At 40.8% G+C, this 17,479-nt stretch overlaps 1 protein-coding gene across 3 annotated transcripts in view; it reads right to left on the bottom strand.

Annotated features, from left to right (window-relative positions):
* The window catches only part of TFDP2 (transcription factor Dp-2), a 49,528-nt gene that overhangs the window by 14,153 nt on the left and 17,896 nt on the right, over positions 1-17,479 (bottom strand). For 2 of the 3 annotated variants that reach the window (XM_065747850.1, XM_065747849.1), the window contains exons 3-6: positions 12,696-12,762; positions 4,859-4,962; positions 2,470-2,591; positions 816-863 (exon numbers count right to left, since the gene is read on the bottom strand). In XM_065747850.1, the coding sequence (XP_065603922.1) occupies positions 816-863; positions 2,470-2,591; positions 4,859-4,962; positions 12,696-12,762 (341 nt within the window). The remainder of the gene's footprint in view (positions 1-815; positions 864-2,469; positions 2,592-4,858; positions 4,963-12,695; positions 12,763-17,479) is intronic. The other variant, XM_065747851.1, reaches the window with a different exon arrangement.

Raw genomic sequence — 17,479 nt, forward strand, 5'->3', positions numbered from 1 at the left:
CTGTTTTAATGTAATTAACAAATAAATCGAAGCATGTAAATGTTCAGAGGTGTTACATTAACAAATGTCAGTAAGATCAAAAAGCATGCTTGAGCATGACTGAAAATCTTATTTCATTCTTGATAGTATTATGGACATTAGGAAACAATAAGGCCAATACAACATAACCTAATAACAGGCAAGGCTTACTGACATAGATAAAACCTCTGCATTTCTTAATGAAAAAGAACTGGAGTTATTTGCATTTGTTTCAAATGCTCAGATGGATTCTCTTTTTTTTAATTTACAGTTAGTTACATAGCAATAGAAAAAACGACAGAGGCAGAAAAGAACAGCAGAAGATTAAAAGAAAACAACAGCAAGGCAAAACAAACAGAAAACTCTCCTAAAACTTGTGCAGTTTCTTGAGTATCACTGATAGGCAAACAAAGAAAACAAGCTGAATGCAATCCAAGTAGTTCTGTAAGCAAAAACCAATTATCAGGTTACAAGTATTTGTCCCATTGAAAGCTGTGAAAGCAGAGCGAAAATCTTGCTTCTGAAGATGTGATTTTCTTTCTTTTTCACAACTCCAACTTGTCTGTAGCAGTAAATGTAAATACATCATAAGTAAATATAAATAACACACAAATGTCAAGGAAGTGATACAGCGAAGAGTAATAAATTATAAAGAATAACGCTCTGCACAAATTTTACTGGGGAGAAATGAAAACTCACTGATGTGCGAACTAGACATCCAGCTCTCTGAAAGGCAGATTTGAAGCAGCAAAATAGCTTCAGTCATGTACATAAAATGTAAGTTCAGTAACACTCACCTTTCTGAAAAGTCTGATTCTATAAATTCTCGAGCTCGCTTTCTTTCCCTAGGAGAAGAAAATTCAAGCTTACTTAAATAACTATTTTTTTTTACTAATAAAATCAATGTTTTTGGTACCTAGGTAAATAATGTGCTGTTAAATGCTTGCTAAAGGAAAATGATAGTACACACAGCTTGACACAATTGGAAAGAAAAAGACCTTGGAGGTTGTCTGGGCTTGCTGTCAGACTGTAAGAAATACAAGTTTTATTCCTAATTTTACCATGTTTTATCCTTATGCTTTTAGGGAACTGTCTTCATCTGGAACTACACGAAGCACTGATACAAGCTAGACAACCAAACCTCATCAAAAGGAGAACTTGGACTCCTTTGAAAATTCCTATTTACAAATGCCCCACATGGAGGAAAGTGCTTGCACACTGAAAAAAAAAAAAAAAAAGGGATCCTACATTTACTTAATACGTTTTGGTATCTAAGCAAAAACCAGCAAACTATACCACTATCACAGCAGAGATACTCTGAAGTAGCAGTTGACATGAGCTTAGCACAGGAGCAGTAGTCGCTAATCATTGCCAGCTTCCTTACAGTTCTGTTCATTAGCAGCATCCTGCAGATTTCAGGTTTATTCCAACCTTGTCTCTTACTCTTGCAGCTGACACTGTCATAGGATATTACCTCATGTTGTTGCAGACACACGTACATCTAAAAAGCTGACAGTATTAATAAAGAGAGCTGAACTAAAATGATAGCTCAGAAGATGCTGTGAAAGCCTGCATATATCCGTGCAATTCAGAAACTTCAGCCTGACCAATCCCACCTGCAAACATTGCTAGCAGCAGCAATCTCTGTCCATGGTGCTTACCACACAAGGTGGGGCAGGGGCTGCAGCGTTTGCACTGGACAGGGACCTGGAATTGCAGTGAGTGGAGAGCTGAGATAAAGCAAGGACCCTACGCTTCGAATCTTCTGGAACTGTCTTCAGCAAAGTCTCAGTGCTTAGGTGAGACACTATCAGAAACCTTCCCACCTTCATTCAATGAAATTGAGACCTGTAGAGTGGTCTTCTGCAAGAACCAGTAATCATCAACAAGTCTGGACAACTTTTTCCTTTTAATGGGTAAAACAGTAATTAGGCTCATTGGAATGCCTGTGTCTAAGACTTTCAAAGTTTGTGGAGGTGCTGGTGAGATGCACTGGAAATAATAGCTCATCCCTTAGAATCCGCATGGCTGACTTAGGGTGAAGCTGAAGAATGCTGATGGAAGTTCACTGTCTAATTGAACAAGCTGTGAGCAGCCACTATGAGCTTTTCCCTTATCAGGGTACTGAGAGAACTCACGCCTGGCTGCCGTATTTTACAAAAGTTACTTACAGAAGTAGTCCTCTTTGACAAATGAAATCAAAACTAAACGAACTCAAAAGCTATTTGAGGAGATAAACATATTCAGCAAGAAAACCAAACTTAAAAACTGTGCAGCTGTTTCTGCTGTCACAGGAACAGACATTACCGTAAAATGAAATGAAGCCTTAAGGAGCATCTTTTTAATTGTGGAAGAACTGGAAGCTGTGAGCTCACGTATAGCTAGAATAGCATAAACAAAAGAAAAAATAATCAAAACAGATACACAAACATCAATAAACCAAAACCTTACCCTGGAATCCAGCCAGTAGCTTCTGTTATGTGTGTCTGCGTCACCATCGCTGGAGCTGGGTTATATGGACTCCCAATCAGAACACTCCCTGAACTGGTCAGTCTTTGTGATGTGCTTATTATCTACAAAATTTAGAAATAAAAATAAATAACAAAAAGCACATATTTTTGATAAAACTGAGGTTAACGTATCTTAGAATTCACATAAAGGATGTACTAGATGTAAACCAGATGTAAGTTGAGGTGTCATTAGATCTTCACACAGGACAGTAATCACAATACCAGCAAGTCTTCTGCTTACTATATCTTATTACTGTATTATTCGTATGAACAAGAACTAGACAAACAGAAATAATTACTAGGTAGAGCAGACAGGATTTGTACCTACATGCATCTTACTGTTTCTTCCAGAGCACATCTACGAAATTTCTTGATTACTGGAATCAGAAATGTCTCATTCCCAATGGGTTTCTCTCTTCTAATCATCTGCATTTGGTACCAAAGATAATCTGAGATCCCTCTCAACTATTCCCTCCAGTTCACAGCATTCACAAGATCTCCAGCCCTTCTAGCAAGCTAGTAGTACAAGCCTGTATCTATGAAATCACGTGCTAAGTCTGTACTGTAGTTAAAGAATTACAGTATGTTGATTCGAAGCTGTTAAAATTCAATGCACAGTGGTTATTAACAGCAAAACACTTGCTCTCAACTTCTGATTCACATTTAAGTTAATTCTTTAACACAGGTTGCCAGTAGAATTTAGATACTAATCTTTCAAATAATATGTTAAATTCCTTTTATTCCAATATGGCAGGACTCGTACAAAAGCTTCTTGGAGAATGCTTTTTATTTGCATAACCTATTTTTAAACTTTATTTCATTTTTAGTGATATTTTGAGAAATGAATATGTTACAGTTGTTCTGCTTCAGCACCCATACTAGGCAGTACTTTATATCCACCTAACCCCAAACTATGATTGCATTCATGTACTTTTTTAAAAACCTGAATAAACAAATTGATCTGTCTTATTTATCCTTTATCTCACAGCTAGATGAAGAGCTCGACAGAGAGGTGAGTGGATAAAGAAGTGAGCACATATGGCTCTGCCAGCACCTGGCAGACACGTCAGAGAGAAAAGAGTGTCAATATTTTGCACACTGAAATTCCTTTCATCACGTTGCACCCACCCATAGGTTTCACACTGCTCTACTCATATCTTTTTAATGCGAAAGAAAACACATCAGAAAAAGAATATTTTATGTCTCATGTCCTTTTGCCAGTCAGTATAATAAACAGATACAAAATCATGTTTGCATAATTTAAAGACGTGCCCTTTCTGTTCTTATACCATGGTGCCATCTAGTGGAAATAGACATTTATATAACAGTTTTCCTTTCCTCACTTGAAAGAATCAAAAGCTTGCCTGAAGTGAGATCCCAACAGAATTAACATTAATGGAAAAGTTGCAAGAGAAGAATCTTACAAGTTAAAGAAGTAACCTTAACCAAAAAGGCATTTTCCTTCAGGTATCTTTAAATTAGAATTAATCTAAAGTAGTTCTTCTCATAAGAAGTAGCTCTTCTCTGAAGAGCGCACTGATGGATTACGGTGTCGAGTACTGATACTCACTGCTGCTATTTGCTTTGCTGTACAGTAATTTCAAAATGTGCAGCTATACACCTACTCCAAAACTTCTTCCATTTTCCTACAACCTATCAGAAATTAAAATGCTGGACTGGCTGTCACCAGCCAGTGAAATATGAAGTGAAGCTTGTAAGTGAGCACTTGTGGCAGTACCATGGAGAACAGTATCACAGAGCAGAGTCAGAACAGGTAAGATTTTCAGACCTAATTCTATAAAGAACTGGAGGAAAACAGCATTCTTTCAGCAAAACAAGAGAGTGAAAGAAAATGTCTCTCTCGTACCATGCAGTCACTTGTGCCCCTTCCACCTGCTGCAGAACCTAACCTTAACTCCGGGTGACTTTAGACAACCAGTGCCTTGAGCGGGGAGCGGTAAAAGAGGGAAATGCACTGACTGGCTGCTTTCCCCTGTTCTTGGCAATTATTTACTGCACTCAAAATGTTTAGAGAGTATCATTAACATTTTTAGATTCTTTTTTCTTAATATGCTTTTGACTAGTAGTTAAAATATCAGCTGGTGAAGTTGTTTTAGTTTCCAGTCAGAGTCAGAAAGATAACAGGAGCAGTAATGCTGGCATGCCTGGATTGCTGCATCTACATGTCATCACCTTCCCATCTCCAGGCTGCTCAGCAGTCTTTCCTAGCAAGGCTCACATCTTCACTTTTTCCATGTTTCCATATTACATACATGGGAAGTTATGTGTCCAGTTCCACAAGTTTGCATTGCTGCCATTGTAAAACTTACCATTTGGGGTCCAACATTCACACTGATTGGTCCTAAGGTTTTTGGCAATATCTTTGTTTGGGAGTTGGTACTGGAAACTGGTATTGTGATCACTGAAATATTACCTAAAAATAAAACAAAAAGACAGTTTTAAATTACTTCCTTTGCAGCCTACAAAAGAAAACAAAATCCACTTTGGCGAATTCTCACATCATTTTTACATTTTAGAATCAAGTTAACTTTTTCTGTCTGATACACTGCAAAGATACTTTCACAGAACAGGCTCCAGAACTCTTAGCAGCTGTCAAAAGGACACCTTACGAAACTGCAGAGCTTCTCTAATTTACCATTAAAATTATGTATTGGTATTCTATTTCTAGAAGTAGTTTCTTCTTGCCTAAGATAAAGAGCAGCCCACCATATACTTGAGCTGTAAAACTCATGGGTGTACTTCTAGACTCACAGAATATCCTGAGTTGGATAGTTAGATGACAGAGTCAAAATCATGATACAAGTCTACGTATATTAATCCCACTAACAATCACAAAGTATGTATCTACATGTCTTCACAGCTTTAGCCACTGCCAATGTGAATACACTGACTACATCAGAAAAGTAAGCATATCTGTGCCACTGTACAGAGGGAGTAAATGACAGGTTTGCAAATTACATGAAGTAACTGCAGGTAGTGGGAAGTCAGGGTAAAGCCAACCACTCCATCTCCAACCCAGCATGTTTTCATCCCAAGATGTTTATCACCTCTGTGATCCTGCACTACTTACAGATCTAACTCATCCTGCCTTCATACAAAGAAGCACAGCTCTTCTTACACTGAGTACCCCACAAATGCTGCTGCTCCTCTCTTCCTTTTAATTACCTTTTAATCTTGATCACTCAGACTTAATGTCTTAATTTGAACTGTCATGCAGCACTACCACTACCCCACAAATACTCCCAAGTGTTTGTACACAAGCCACTCAAAATGGTGAAAATCCTCATTTACCCTTGGACATGGTAGCATTAGCAGCTCTCATCTGTCTCACAGTTTCAAGACAAGAGAGATGTGAATCAATCAGACATCTCTCCACATTCTTACATGCAGCCTCATTCAAAATCAAGTGTTAGAGTGATGGGTCTGGAGGCAGAATGAAATTCAAGGAAGAGCTGCCACTACCTCCTAGGCCACAAAGCCAGCTTGGGTCTACTGGTCTAGCTGAGGTCACGAGCTGTAAGGGCAAAAGATTGACTCCTGAAGAGCTCCTGAGGCTCTCTGGCACTGGCAGAACTAAAGGCATTCAGAGGCGATGGGTTCCTTCAGCACAACACAGATAGCAGCCCTCACCACCGCCCTGCCCTCCTCCTGCCATAGGGTTGGCAAACACTGAGCTTAGCCCAGGTGGTATCTCTGTAACCCATGTCTTTTCTCATACTGCTCCTTCACCTCCACTGTGCACTATTTCCATTTAATCCCAAACTGTGCATGTTTGGGTTTTAGTACAGTCTTGTTCTGCCATGAAAAACAATGATCACAAATTCAGCAATAATGTGTAATACAACGCAGAAACAACCCGAGAGAGGAAAAAAATACTTCTCTATTTTTCTTATCTAGTTCTTTATCTACAGCACAGAAATAAAAAGGCTGCAGCTACACTTAAACTGTCACTTTTATAAAAATAAACAGAGAGAAAAGGATTGTTTGCACTGAGATGAGGATATTCTAACGTGCTGTGCAAATTCCTTTGGCACCTGGAGTAACGCTACCACTAAGCATTGCTTTTCCAAAAGGCAGATCTGTATCTGAGGACATCTTTGAAATTTATTCACCTAACTCAACTAGAAGGAAAAAAAATAACAAAGCACACACTTGCAAACCCAAACCCCAGAGTAAATCTTTGCTCCAGTAATAAGTACCTTTTGTGAGGGAGTGATGAAGTACAGAGCAGTTCACAGCTTACATACAGCCTGTTTGTATACTGAGCACAAAAACTCTACTGACTAGTTACTTGCCACTTTTCACTTTTGCTGCAGGATTTTGCTGGGGATGTGTAAAGTTGTGCTTGCACACTCATCAAAACCCATCTCACTGCAGCGTGCTGCTGTCAGTGGCACTGCTGCTCACCTCCCAGGTGTTGCTGTCAGCTTTTTTTCACTGCTGCATCTGAACATTTCCACACCTTTTTGTCCAAGATGAGCTCTCACGCTATTTCTCCTTGTCTCTTTTCTTACCACAGAATAAATTATTTCTTTGGCACCTCTGACAAAGTCACACGTTGAGCACAGTACCATTCTGAAACGTTGGCATTCACCTCAAGTTCTCTCTCATACTGCTGGGCTGCATCCAGTCACCTCCAGCACCATTTCTGGGGCTGCAGAGGACTGTAACGTAAAATTCCAAAACACACAACTGAAATGTGACAGATTTACTGCATGTGCAATTAACACTGCTGGTGTACAGTTACATTTACACACCCGCTCACTGTCCTCTACATCAGTGTGTACATGGTTTGTGTTTCTCAGTGCATGGCTTGTAGATTGTAACCCACTGTCAGTAGTTTTAACGGATATGCATTTTCACACACAATCCTATGTACTGCCCACACACAGTCTGAAAACTGTAGCTTAATAATTGAGACCTACAAGCAACACTACACACAGACACAGATGTACTGGAGCAGGGCTTGATAAAATTAATGGGTAACTGTTGTCTTCATTTGTGAGACCACCTCAATAAGTGTACACAGCCACAGCAGCGTTTTTAAATAACTTCATCTTGGTTTTACAATGACAGTTGCTTAAACATGAAATACATACAAGAGCCTTTCTGGCTAGAGGTAGTAACAGAGATCTTACTTCTTCTAGTACCTACACAGACACAGTGGGGCTGGTCTCTTTTTGTGAGCGAGGCCCCCTAAGCCACCATGAACAGAAAGAAAGAACCAACTTCTGCACAGTAAGAGTGCTCATTCCGTGTCTTCCTCAATGGCTGAAAAAATGGTAAAGAAAAGGTTTAACTATCAACAAAATATTCCTTCTCCTTTTTTTCCCAAAAAGAATTTAATAGTCCAAATAATCATATGTCAAGTATTTTAAAATGCTACAGATATTTAACAGTGGGAATTTTCACATCTTCTCACAGAAGAAATTAGTGCATCTCCGAACACATCAATCACATCAGGAGCCCAATCCGACAAAGCACACTTTGCAGCAGCTATCACCAGTGTCATTCCTCCTCCTCTGCACAGGGGGTGCTGCTGCTGAGCCCAGCCTGGCCCTGGCAGTGCAGCAGCCCGGCTCTGTGGGACACAGCTGCCGCAGGATGTGGAACCACAGGGGTGAGAATGACAGCACTAACTGCCAGCAGCCAGTTCAACTACAGCAAGACAGCTGGCACTGCCTAAGACAGCTACCTGCGTTAGGTAGCTGACCTATGCTTACCTCACCTAAGACAGCACCAAAATTTTGAGGTTACTTCACCTCTTCTTACCAAAGATCTGGTAATTTCTGAAGCTTTGAAAGCAAAGTAGCATTACATAAGAGCGAGCATCAGTAGGAACAATCTCTTCAAGTTTTATTTATGAATAAGTGCAGAAGTAAAAAAAAGTCACACTGCAAATCATAAGAAGACCACAGAAGATGTCTGCATTCACCTCAAGTAGAAATAAAGCCAAACAAATTACGTATGGCAGCTGTAAAGGCTTTAAACATGATCAATGTCCATATAAGCACCAGGTTTTAATAATGCCATCATATATCAACAAAAAGGGTGCACCGACTCACAGCCAAAGAGCAGTGCACACAGCAGTAAGCTGAGTACAACGCGCCCATCAGCTTCCTAGTCACAGTAATCTTACAGCATGGAGTGAAAAGGTCAGCATAGATGGATCCAACCAGAATGATCTGTGTAATACTCAGTTCCTACATTACGTTTCTCAGGAGTACAAAGCACAAAAGAGGTCGGTGTCATTCCCATTTTACCTATGGAAAATCGAGCATGTGGGAAAGAAACCAAGTTAAAACTCCCATTGAAGGGCTTTAAATACAGCATAATTAACAGCAGCACAAACTGCGCATGCCTGCTGCTGAGGCAAATTCCAGATAAAAATCTGTCAGTGGCACACGTATGATTCTCTTAGAACACAAGCACTTTGCTTCTACACGTTATTTTTCCATCACTTAGTCACCACTACTACTGTTTATTCTGGAGAAAAATACCGTTGCTATTCTTTCACATTTAGAAAAACACAAATACATAACTATTACATTTCCTGGCATCATTACTTGCACACACACACATTAAATTCAGGTGAGTTCAGGCAGTCACAGAACGGTGTTACTGTATGCTCACATCACTCACTAACCAATCGTCCCACAGGGCTTCTCCTACATTTTCACACTGTGTTCTAAATAGCCTAACTGCACAGAATCATCACATCCTGGAAAAAGATGGAGCTGAAGAGGTTTTAGTAAATTCATTTTAGTATATCTGTGCTTATTTGCAAAGGCAATCAGAAACAACGTAAATCTTAGAATCTGGAGTGTGTCACAACCAGTTAGAAGGAAACAACTGCTATGGGAAACACAGACCCACCTGCTGGAGCCACACACAAAGCATCCGTCAACAAAAAGTCTTTGAAATTTTAAACAAAACACAAGAGGAATTTGGGTAATTTGGATATCACATTCAAAGCTCAGAAACAAATACCCATTGTTTATATGCAACCTGGTAATGATCTGATATTTTTAAGTGTATCAACAAACAGTCCTTTAAAATAATACTGCCTGTGGCAGCAAAAGCAGAGAGAAAAGTTTACAGTGATGAAATATGGCTGCTTTGCAATAACACATTTAATGTGTCCCTAGGTTCCTCTATTAAACTAAACGAGACCTCCATGACCAGGAAGGTGAGGGCACAGTATTATAAAAGTGTACAGAAAACCTCAGTATCAGCTTTCTTATGTTCTTTCAGTGCATTTTTTCATTTGTTTATTGCACAAACATTCAAAGCTATCAATATAACCTGGAAAATTCCACAGTCTTTAGGGGCACAAACATATAGAGAAATGTATGAAACCAAAGAGGTACACAGAAAGGAAAAAAACAAGAAAGATTAAAATGAGAAAAGAAGAAAGGGTCAGACAGCACTCCATCCAGTGCCTATACTGACTAGTATGTTTCAGTCTTCTACTGTTCAATTTCAAACAAATGTACAGAAGCTAACTGCTGTGCTGATCTCCCAAGTACCACGGCTAGGCCTGCTGATAACCAGTTCTGTTGTCTTGGACATTTTAGCAGATCTCTTTAAGCACACAGTGAACTCCCCAGGGCTCCTCAGGCCTCACACTGCAGCCCGCATTGGTGCTGGTCAGACACGCAGCAGACAATGCATTTAAGCAGCCCTCATCACCAGCACTCCTTCCTGCCCCAGGCCAGCACAGCCACGTTTATGCTTATGCAGTCAATTTGCCTTCTTTTTTTTTTCCCCCTGTTGCAAGGGTGGAAAATTTTTCCGCTTAACTTGCTCCCCAGTCCAGCAAACTGCAGAGCCACCTACAGAGCTGTGCTGCCACAAAGCAAAGGGTAACGTGCTTTTTTTTTAGTCTGCCCAGGCCCCACAGGCTCTGACTGCAGCGCTCTGCGCACACAGCACACCTCAGCAAGACACCTCTGCAGCTCCTGTGCTCAGCACCTCGAGTGGCTGTGGGGCTCCTTAATCTGCAGCTGAGCCTGGACCTGAAGTGAGCTCTGGGACAAGGGACCAAGTGGAAACACAGGTGTCCCCTGCCTGGGATCAGTATGAGATCACAGCTTTGCCTCAAGCTCCACTCTGCCACAGAGCAGTTCAGTATTTAACCGGGCACAGGAGCAGATCAGCACACCAACAATCAGCACCTGCTGCAGGATTCAGACAATTTTCTCACCTCTGGTATTGTTTTATAACCTTTTAACACTGGTTAAAACACTTGTTTATTTTTCACTCTCTTCTTCCCCAGAAAGTATGCTGCTAGTCACAAAGGAAAAAAACACAATGCAGAAAGAACCGCTGCACACAGAAGTCCCATCCAGGGGCTGTGACTCAGGATTCCTCTTTCAGAATGCACTCTGATGTGTAAGGTGGGCTGAGGAGATCCAAGAGCAAGGTATTACCAACAGAGGATGCAGAGTCCAGCCAGGAAGCCGTCAGTGCCAAGTCCCAGCAGACTCCCTAGGAATTACTTTTCTCTAACTCTTCACTAAACAAAAGCAAACACCATTCACAGTTAATGCTCCACAAGGACTCATAGATACTTCTAGGCATGTCTGGGAAGTAAAATCTAGTTTGCCTCAGAATGCAGCAGCAAATCTTTTTTAAGGATTACATATTTGGGTGTAAGTGCTTTAATCTGCAGTCACCACATGTAAAGTATCCAAACCCGCTGACCCACTGTAAATGTCAAGTGCATTTTGATATGCTTAAACTACAAGAAAAATCCTTTTTCAGATATCATCTATACAAGGAGTAAGACCTACAGAAAATACTCCGAAGTATTGATTTGAAAAAGCTAAAGCAAGATCACCACAGTTCTCAAAAAGCACAGGAGGTAAACAAGGAGTAGGAAAACAGAACCCACGAATAAAACAACCAACCTGACAAACTATTCAGGGATGGCAAACGAGATTTAAAAATCAGCAGGACTTTGAGATTTGCTTGCTAAACTGCAGTACCTCAGCAGTGCCAGCATTCATTTCTCATAAAACAAAATAAACCTGGAAAATATCAAGAGGTAACAGTGCAAAGTCACTACAGATCAGCACAGGGACGATAAATGGAGCACAATCAAACATGGGAACAGCAGCAGCAGAATTACTCTTTCAAGTTGTCAGGAGGGTCCAATGCTTCCTAGAGCATGCCTCGCTGAAGCAAACAGCGTCTGTTGTGACTGTGCTTGCCAGACCACTCTCCATCCTATTTGAAAAATTATGTCTGCCACACAAAGTCCCTGGTGACTGAAAAAGAGAAACATCACTCCCAGATTCAAGAAAGGGAAAAAGGAAGGCGCAAGGAACTAATGAGGCAAGAAGAGTAATTATCTTGCCAGTGCCTAACCAATACTTCTTGAAGACCTAAATCCAGCTTGTAATGGTATAGTTTAGAAAACAAAGCTATTGTAGCTCTAGAAATTTTGTCTAGATTCTGTCATTTCTCGACTCTGAACTCTGATTGATCTAAATCACTCCCAAGAGCTAACAATCCTAGCTGGAGCACACCATGTCTTTATTGCGCTACGTAACAGCAAATGACATTTATTTCAAAAGATTTCCTGAGGTTTTACAAATTGTAAATCCCCAACTCTTGAAGTACCTCACAGGAGTTGCAGTTGTGTTTTATCTGAATCCTACAGCTGTTCTGACTGCCAACACACTGGTCACAAGTGATTCGCCAAGAATGTAAGATGAAATTGGATAGGACAAAACTATTGTTTTAAGCTGTCTGGACACTTACAAAAGTACACCAACAACTTTCACTCTATTTGGAAAGATGACTGCAATACAGTCCGGGAATTTTAGGGCGGGAAGTCAAGAAATTAATTACATTACTCCCAATCATAAAAGGAAACAGAAAGCTTATTTTACACTTTAATTGCTTTTATTACTGCCCCTATTCAGCCTCTGTAAACTCTGACATCAGGAGCACCTGATGTCTGTAGCACATCACATCTCCCAGTGTGGCTGCAGAAGTACATCTTGAAAAACTAAATCCTCTCAAAGCAACTCATAACGTGCTGCGAAATTGGGGGTATTATCCACTTAGTAAAAACATAAGAGCGAAATAGACTTAATGTATGCTTCCCTACTACATATGCAAGTAGAATTCTCTTACCTTTTGTTGGACTCTGGTTCTGATCTATAAATCCTTTCAAGTCTCCATTTGTGGAAGTCACACCAACCTGAACAAAACATTTTTCAAGTCTTAAAATATGACAGACCTTTCCACATTTTCCAATATGCAGCTAACAGTGTTATGAAAGTAATGTGTTCTGCACTGCCGAAACATCAGAATATGAAGCAAGGTTCCAAGACACCAACTATGTACAGATGAAGACATTAACTAAATTTTTAATCAAGTTCTTAACTAAAAAAAGCCAAGTCACTGTATATTCTCGTACTATGCGTGATCTAAGAGGCACAATTTAACTACCACTGTCTGAGTCACTGTTCCCAAAGTCCTACAAAGCAGCTGCCACCACCAACACTACACTACCCATCAATCATATTCCGAACGGTGCACCTCTGACTTTGGCATGTACACAAGGCACAGAAAGGTGTTTAGAAAAACACAAGAGCACCACTCCTCGTCAGGGAGGGAAGAAACAGAAAGACCCAAGTCTCAGCTAGCAAGGGATGTGACCAGCAGCAGCAAGGAACGATGCAGCGCTCAGCAGCTTCGAAGCACTGCATCTGTAGCACCTTCATGAACAAAGCATTCTGGTTTGCTTCCAAGACGGAGGCTGCAGTAAGCACCAAGTGACTGAACCTCTTCGGAACTGGCTCTTAATCAGAGCACAGTTCCCCCAGCAGGCAATTACAAAACGTACCACAAAATCTTTTTAAAAATACTTCAGAATGTGAGTGCTTCAGTAACTGACGAGGACAAAATGGTCAGGTATCCAATTACGCTATCAAGGATGAAGTATCTGCTTTATTTTACATATGTATGCAGTAAAAATAGGACATTTGCTAGGGTCACTTGTAGAATTTTAATCTTATCTAATTAGAGAACTGTTTGACTGCACACAAATCAAATGGCAATAACATAACACTAGATTAAACTACGTACAAATCAAAAATAGCAGTGAGAAGAATTCAGTCTCTGCATTCAGCCAGAGCTTGAATTTGGCAAGCATGTTTTGAAGGGGGAGATCTGTCCCCAGCACTGACAGATTTTTAGAAGTCTTTCAAAGGTCCTTCCACCTTCAGGAGCAATATGAACCTTATCTGCAGCTTCACCATCATCGCCATAAAATACTGCCTAAATTAGCTCGGCAAACAAACTCTTTGAGCTGCCCAATACTGTTCATAGTTTATAGCAAAAGCTGCTGGTATCAGACCCATCCCTAGGTGGGCACCTGAGAGCTCTCTGGCACTCCCTTGCCTGGCGGCAGCAGCACCGTGCAGGGCAGGGCTGAGCAGGGACAGGGGCACCTCTGTCTGCCTGGGGACAAGCAGTGCCTGCAGGCATCCAACGCCTTCAGTGTGGGGCTGCAGTGACTGCTCCTGTAGGAGGGGTATGGTGAGTCCTCAGAGCCTGGAGAGGGCATTCTGACCGCAAAACTATGAAAAGCCCACGCCCTCCAATCATACTAGTAGATACAGGGAATAACAGAATCAGATCCTCCATTGGTGCCCTGCCTCTCTGAGAAGTAAAACACAGGTAGGAGAATTTAAAATCAGAGCTTCACTGAAGAAATAGGGATGGATAGCAAGTGTTAGATACAAGGGTACAACTTGTTCCAAGAGGAAGGGTAAGAATTAGGATTCCCAAGAACATCTTCAAAGACAGAACTGCAAATTGTTCACCACTGAACACTCAGCTCAGGATTTACAGTGGTACACTCCCATCATCTCCCAATGTGCTTCAGTGAAGCACTGATGATGAGACACCTCTGTGCTGTCCAGTGAGACTCTCCAGCAGTTACTAAAATTCAAATATTTACACTGCATTCTCTGGAACATTTAGATGATTTAATGGATATAGTCCTTAAGGAAATATTGGTCAGAATCAAAGTACATGAGCTTTCCTTTTTTTGTCTTGTGCTTCTGTGATCCAAAGAATATAAAACTGCAGTTTGTACCTAAAACACATTGGTCACAATGATGGCCCAGTGACACAGTTGTACAAAGCACCAAGTGAACGTATGTGCTCCTCCCAGGTTTATAAACTCTAAGTTTAGAAGAGCTTGAAAACAAATCTGAATTTCATGAAAGCTTAAATGAGAGGTGACATATCAAAAAGAGCGTTCTTCTCACAGAAGATCTACTGTAACTAAGCACCTCCTCAAAAAAAAAAAAATATATATATATATGATGCAATGTTATGCTACTACTGCAGAAAGAGAACTTTACAGTGCTTCATTTTTATGTCAGTGAGGTCGAGGTCACATTGTTACCTGCATTCCTGTAACAGTCACTGCCAATATTTTGGTGGTTAAACTGAAAAGCAATCTATATCCTCGCAAATGGAAGAAGTGTAATTTCTGTTTCACATAAACTGCTTGTAGATTTTAGGTGTGATCCAAAATGGATTTTAAGGAAGAAGAAAAAAAAAAAAGTAGGTTCCTCTGAAAGTAATGCCTCCTATGTATCTGTGTGGAAACTACAATAGATACAGCACTATCTGACAGAGCAAATTCTCAGCTACAAAAAAATATTTTTCAATGTAGTCACCACCATTAGCTGATTCACATGGATGCACTGATTGAGGCACTGCATTCTGTGGAGTGACAGCTATGCACGGCAGTCCAGAACATGGCTTGCCTTTCACATTGCTGACATGACTGCTAAAACACACGGCCCACCACCTCACTGTGCTCACACCCACTGCCTGGGCTCCATAAACATTCAGCAGGTGCTGAGGAATGTCAGTGGGGACCACTGTTCCACATGGGAGAATTCAATCCCACACCTTTGCTCCATATGCACTTCCACATCAGACACCATTCTGTCAGGCTGCTCCTCTGCTGCCATCTCTCACGTGGTAACAAAACATAATGGCATACTGGCAGCAAGGTTCAGCCTCCGCTGCCATACCATCAGCATCTGCCTCTGACATTGTGGGCCAATAGAATAAGATGCGTTACTTTTGGAGCAGTCCTTGTAGCACAACTAACAACAAGTAAGCCATTCTTACTGAGACCATATTTAAAGACTTAAGGCTACAGACTTAGCTTACACAGGTACCATTTATTACTTCTTGTATAAGTCATGATATTTCTGCATTATAACAGTGCCCCAGTATCTGGGCTGCTGGGTATGGCAGGGACTGGGTTCCTATTTCTATCTGCAACAAGATAAATCGAACCATGAAGTATGACGAAGCAAGCACCTGGCAGGACTTTGCATCCTATTAAATACTTTAAGCATTTTTTTCCCTTTCCTACTAAGTGACTAAGAAGTTTCCCATTGGAGCTGAAAAACACCAAAAAAAAGTCACAGGAGTCTTGGACGAGGTAAACTTCCACAAGCTGCACTTATATTTTACCAGTCTACTGAATATTGTAAGCACATAATCTCCAAGAGAATCCATAACTTTTATTTACCTTTTGTAATTCATTGGTGGTTTGGTTGGGATTCTTTTCAAAGAAATATCAAACTACCCGTATGCAACATTCCAGAAGCAGGTACTAGGATGTGGTCTTCATTTCCCTCAAGTGAGCAGCGAGCCCAGCCTTGATAATTCTCCCATCACATACTCAAAGATTTAGCAAGAAAAACAGTAACGAGGAATGTTATTCTTAACCTTTATAAGTGTTCAGTTGACTGAAAATTTTCACTATATTTGAAGCACAAGCTCCCTTGGAGACAAAGTAGCTCAATCTGGGTTGTGCATGTGAGAACACAAAGACATTTTAGCCTAAACTGGCTGTACTTTGTTGTCACAATGCATTAGGAGCACACACATCTCTACTACTGCGTCCAGATGCAGGGCCGTGATTTTGGAACACAGAGGTGGCACCTTCTTGACGGGTACTGATTTGATGAGACATACACCCTTTATAAGTTTCTCCAAAAAAGCCCTAATTCCAATACTTTCAAGACCTCTTTCCTCAATGCTTCAACAGAATGAAAAAGGATGGAGATACCTTTACAGATAAGCTCTGTCCAGAAATGATGTTTCACTTCAATCTCTGCACATCAATAAAACACTTCAGTGTAACAAACACCAGCCTTAGATTCAGAACAGATTTCTGGCTGCAGAAACCCAGAGATACAAGCTAAACCCTGCAGCTCTACATTTCATTAGCGCTCCTTGGCCTTCTAGTAGCAACAAAATACCCCTGGGCTGACACTGTTGGCCACTGCGTGTAGCAAAGTGTAACTGAGGTTAGGAAATCCCCAAAAAGTGCTGCAAATACAGACAGGAAGCGGATCGCTACTCCTGTTCTTACACTTTTTTGGTCGTTGTTGTTCTTTGGTTGGTTCAGTCATTTTGCTGTTCTGTTTTCTTTTTTCCCCAAATTCCTTGATAAAAGTATATTTACCAAATGTAAACTAGGTTAGCACTGCTTACTGTGGAAATTTTCATAAGTTCATAAGGTTGGAAAAGACCTATAAGATCATCTAGTCCAATCATCCTATCACTATCTCTACCCAACTACTAAATTAAATCCTTTAGCACCTCATCTAAACGCTTCTTGAACAGCGCTAGGGATGGTGCCTCAACCACCTCCCTAGGCAGGCCATTCCAGTGCCTGACCACTCTTTCAGAAAAGAAATGCTTCCTCAGGTCTAATCTAAATCTTCCCCGGCGCAACTTGTGGCCATTCCCTCTCGTCCTGTCGTTATTTATCAGGGAGAAGAGGCCCACCCCCTCCTCACCACAACCCTCCTTCAGGAAGTGGTAGAGTGCAATAAGGTCTCCTCTGAGCCTCCTCTTCTCCAGACTGA

Source organism: Cyrtonyx montezumae, unplaced genomic scaffold (assembly GCF_038088225.1).
Source record: "Cyrtonyx montezumae isolate F1298 unplaced genomic scaffold, pur_monq_1.0 scaffold_5, whole genome shotgun sequence".
Lineage (NCBI taxonomy): Eukaryota > Metazoa > Chordata > Aves > Galliformes > Odontophoridae > Cyrtonyx > Cyrtonyx montezumae.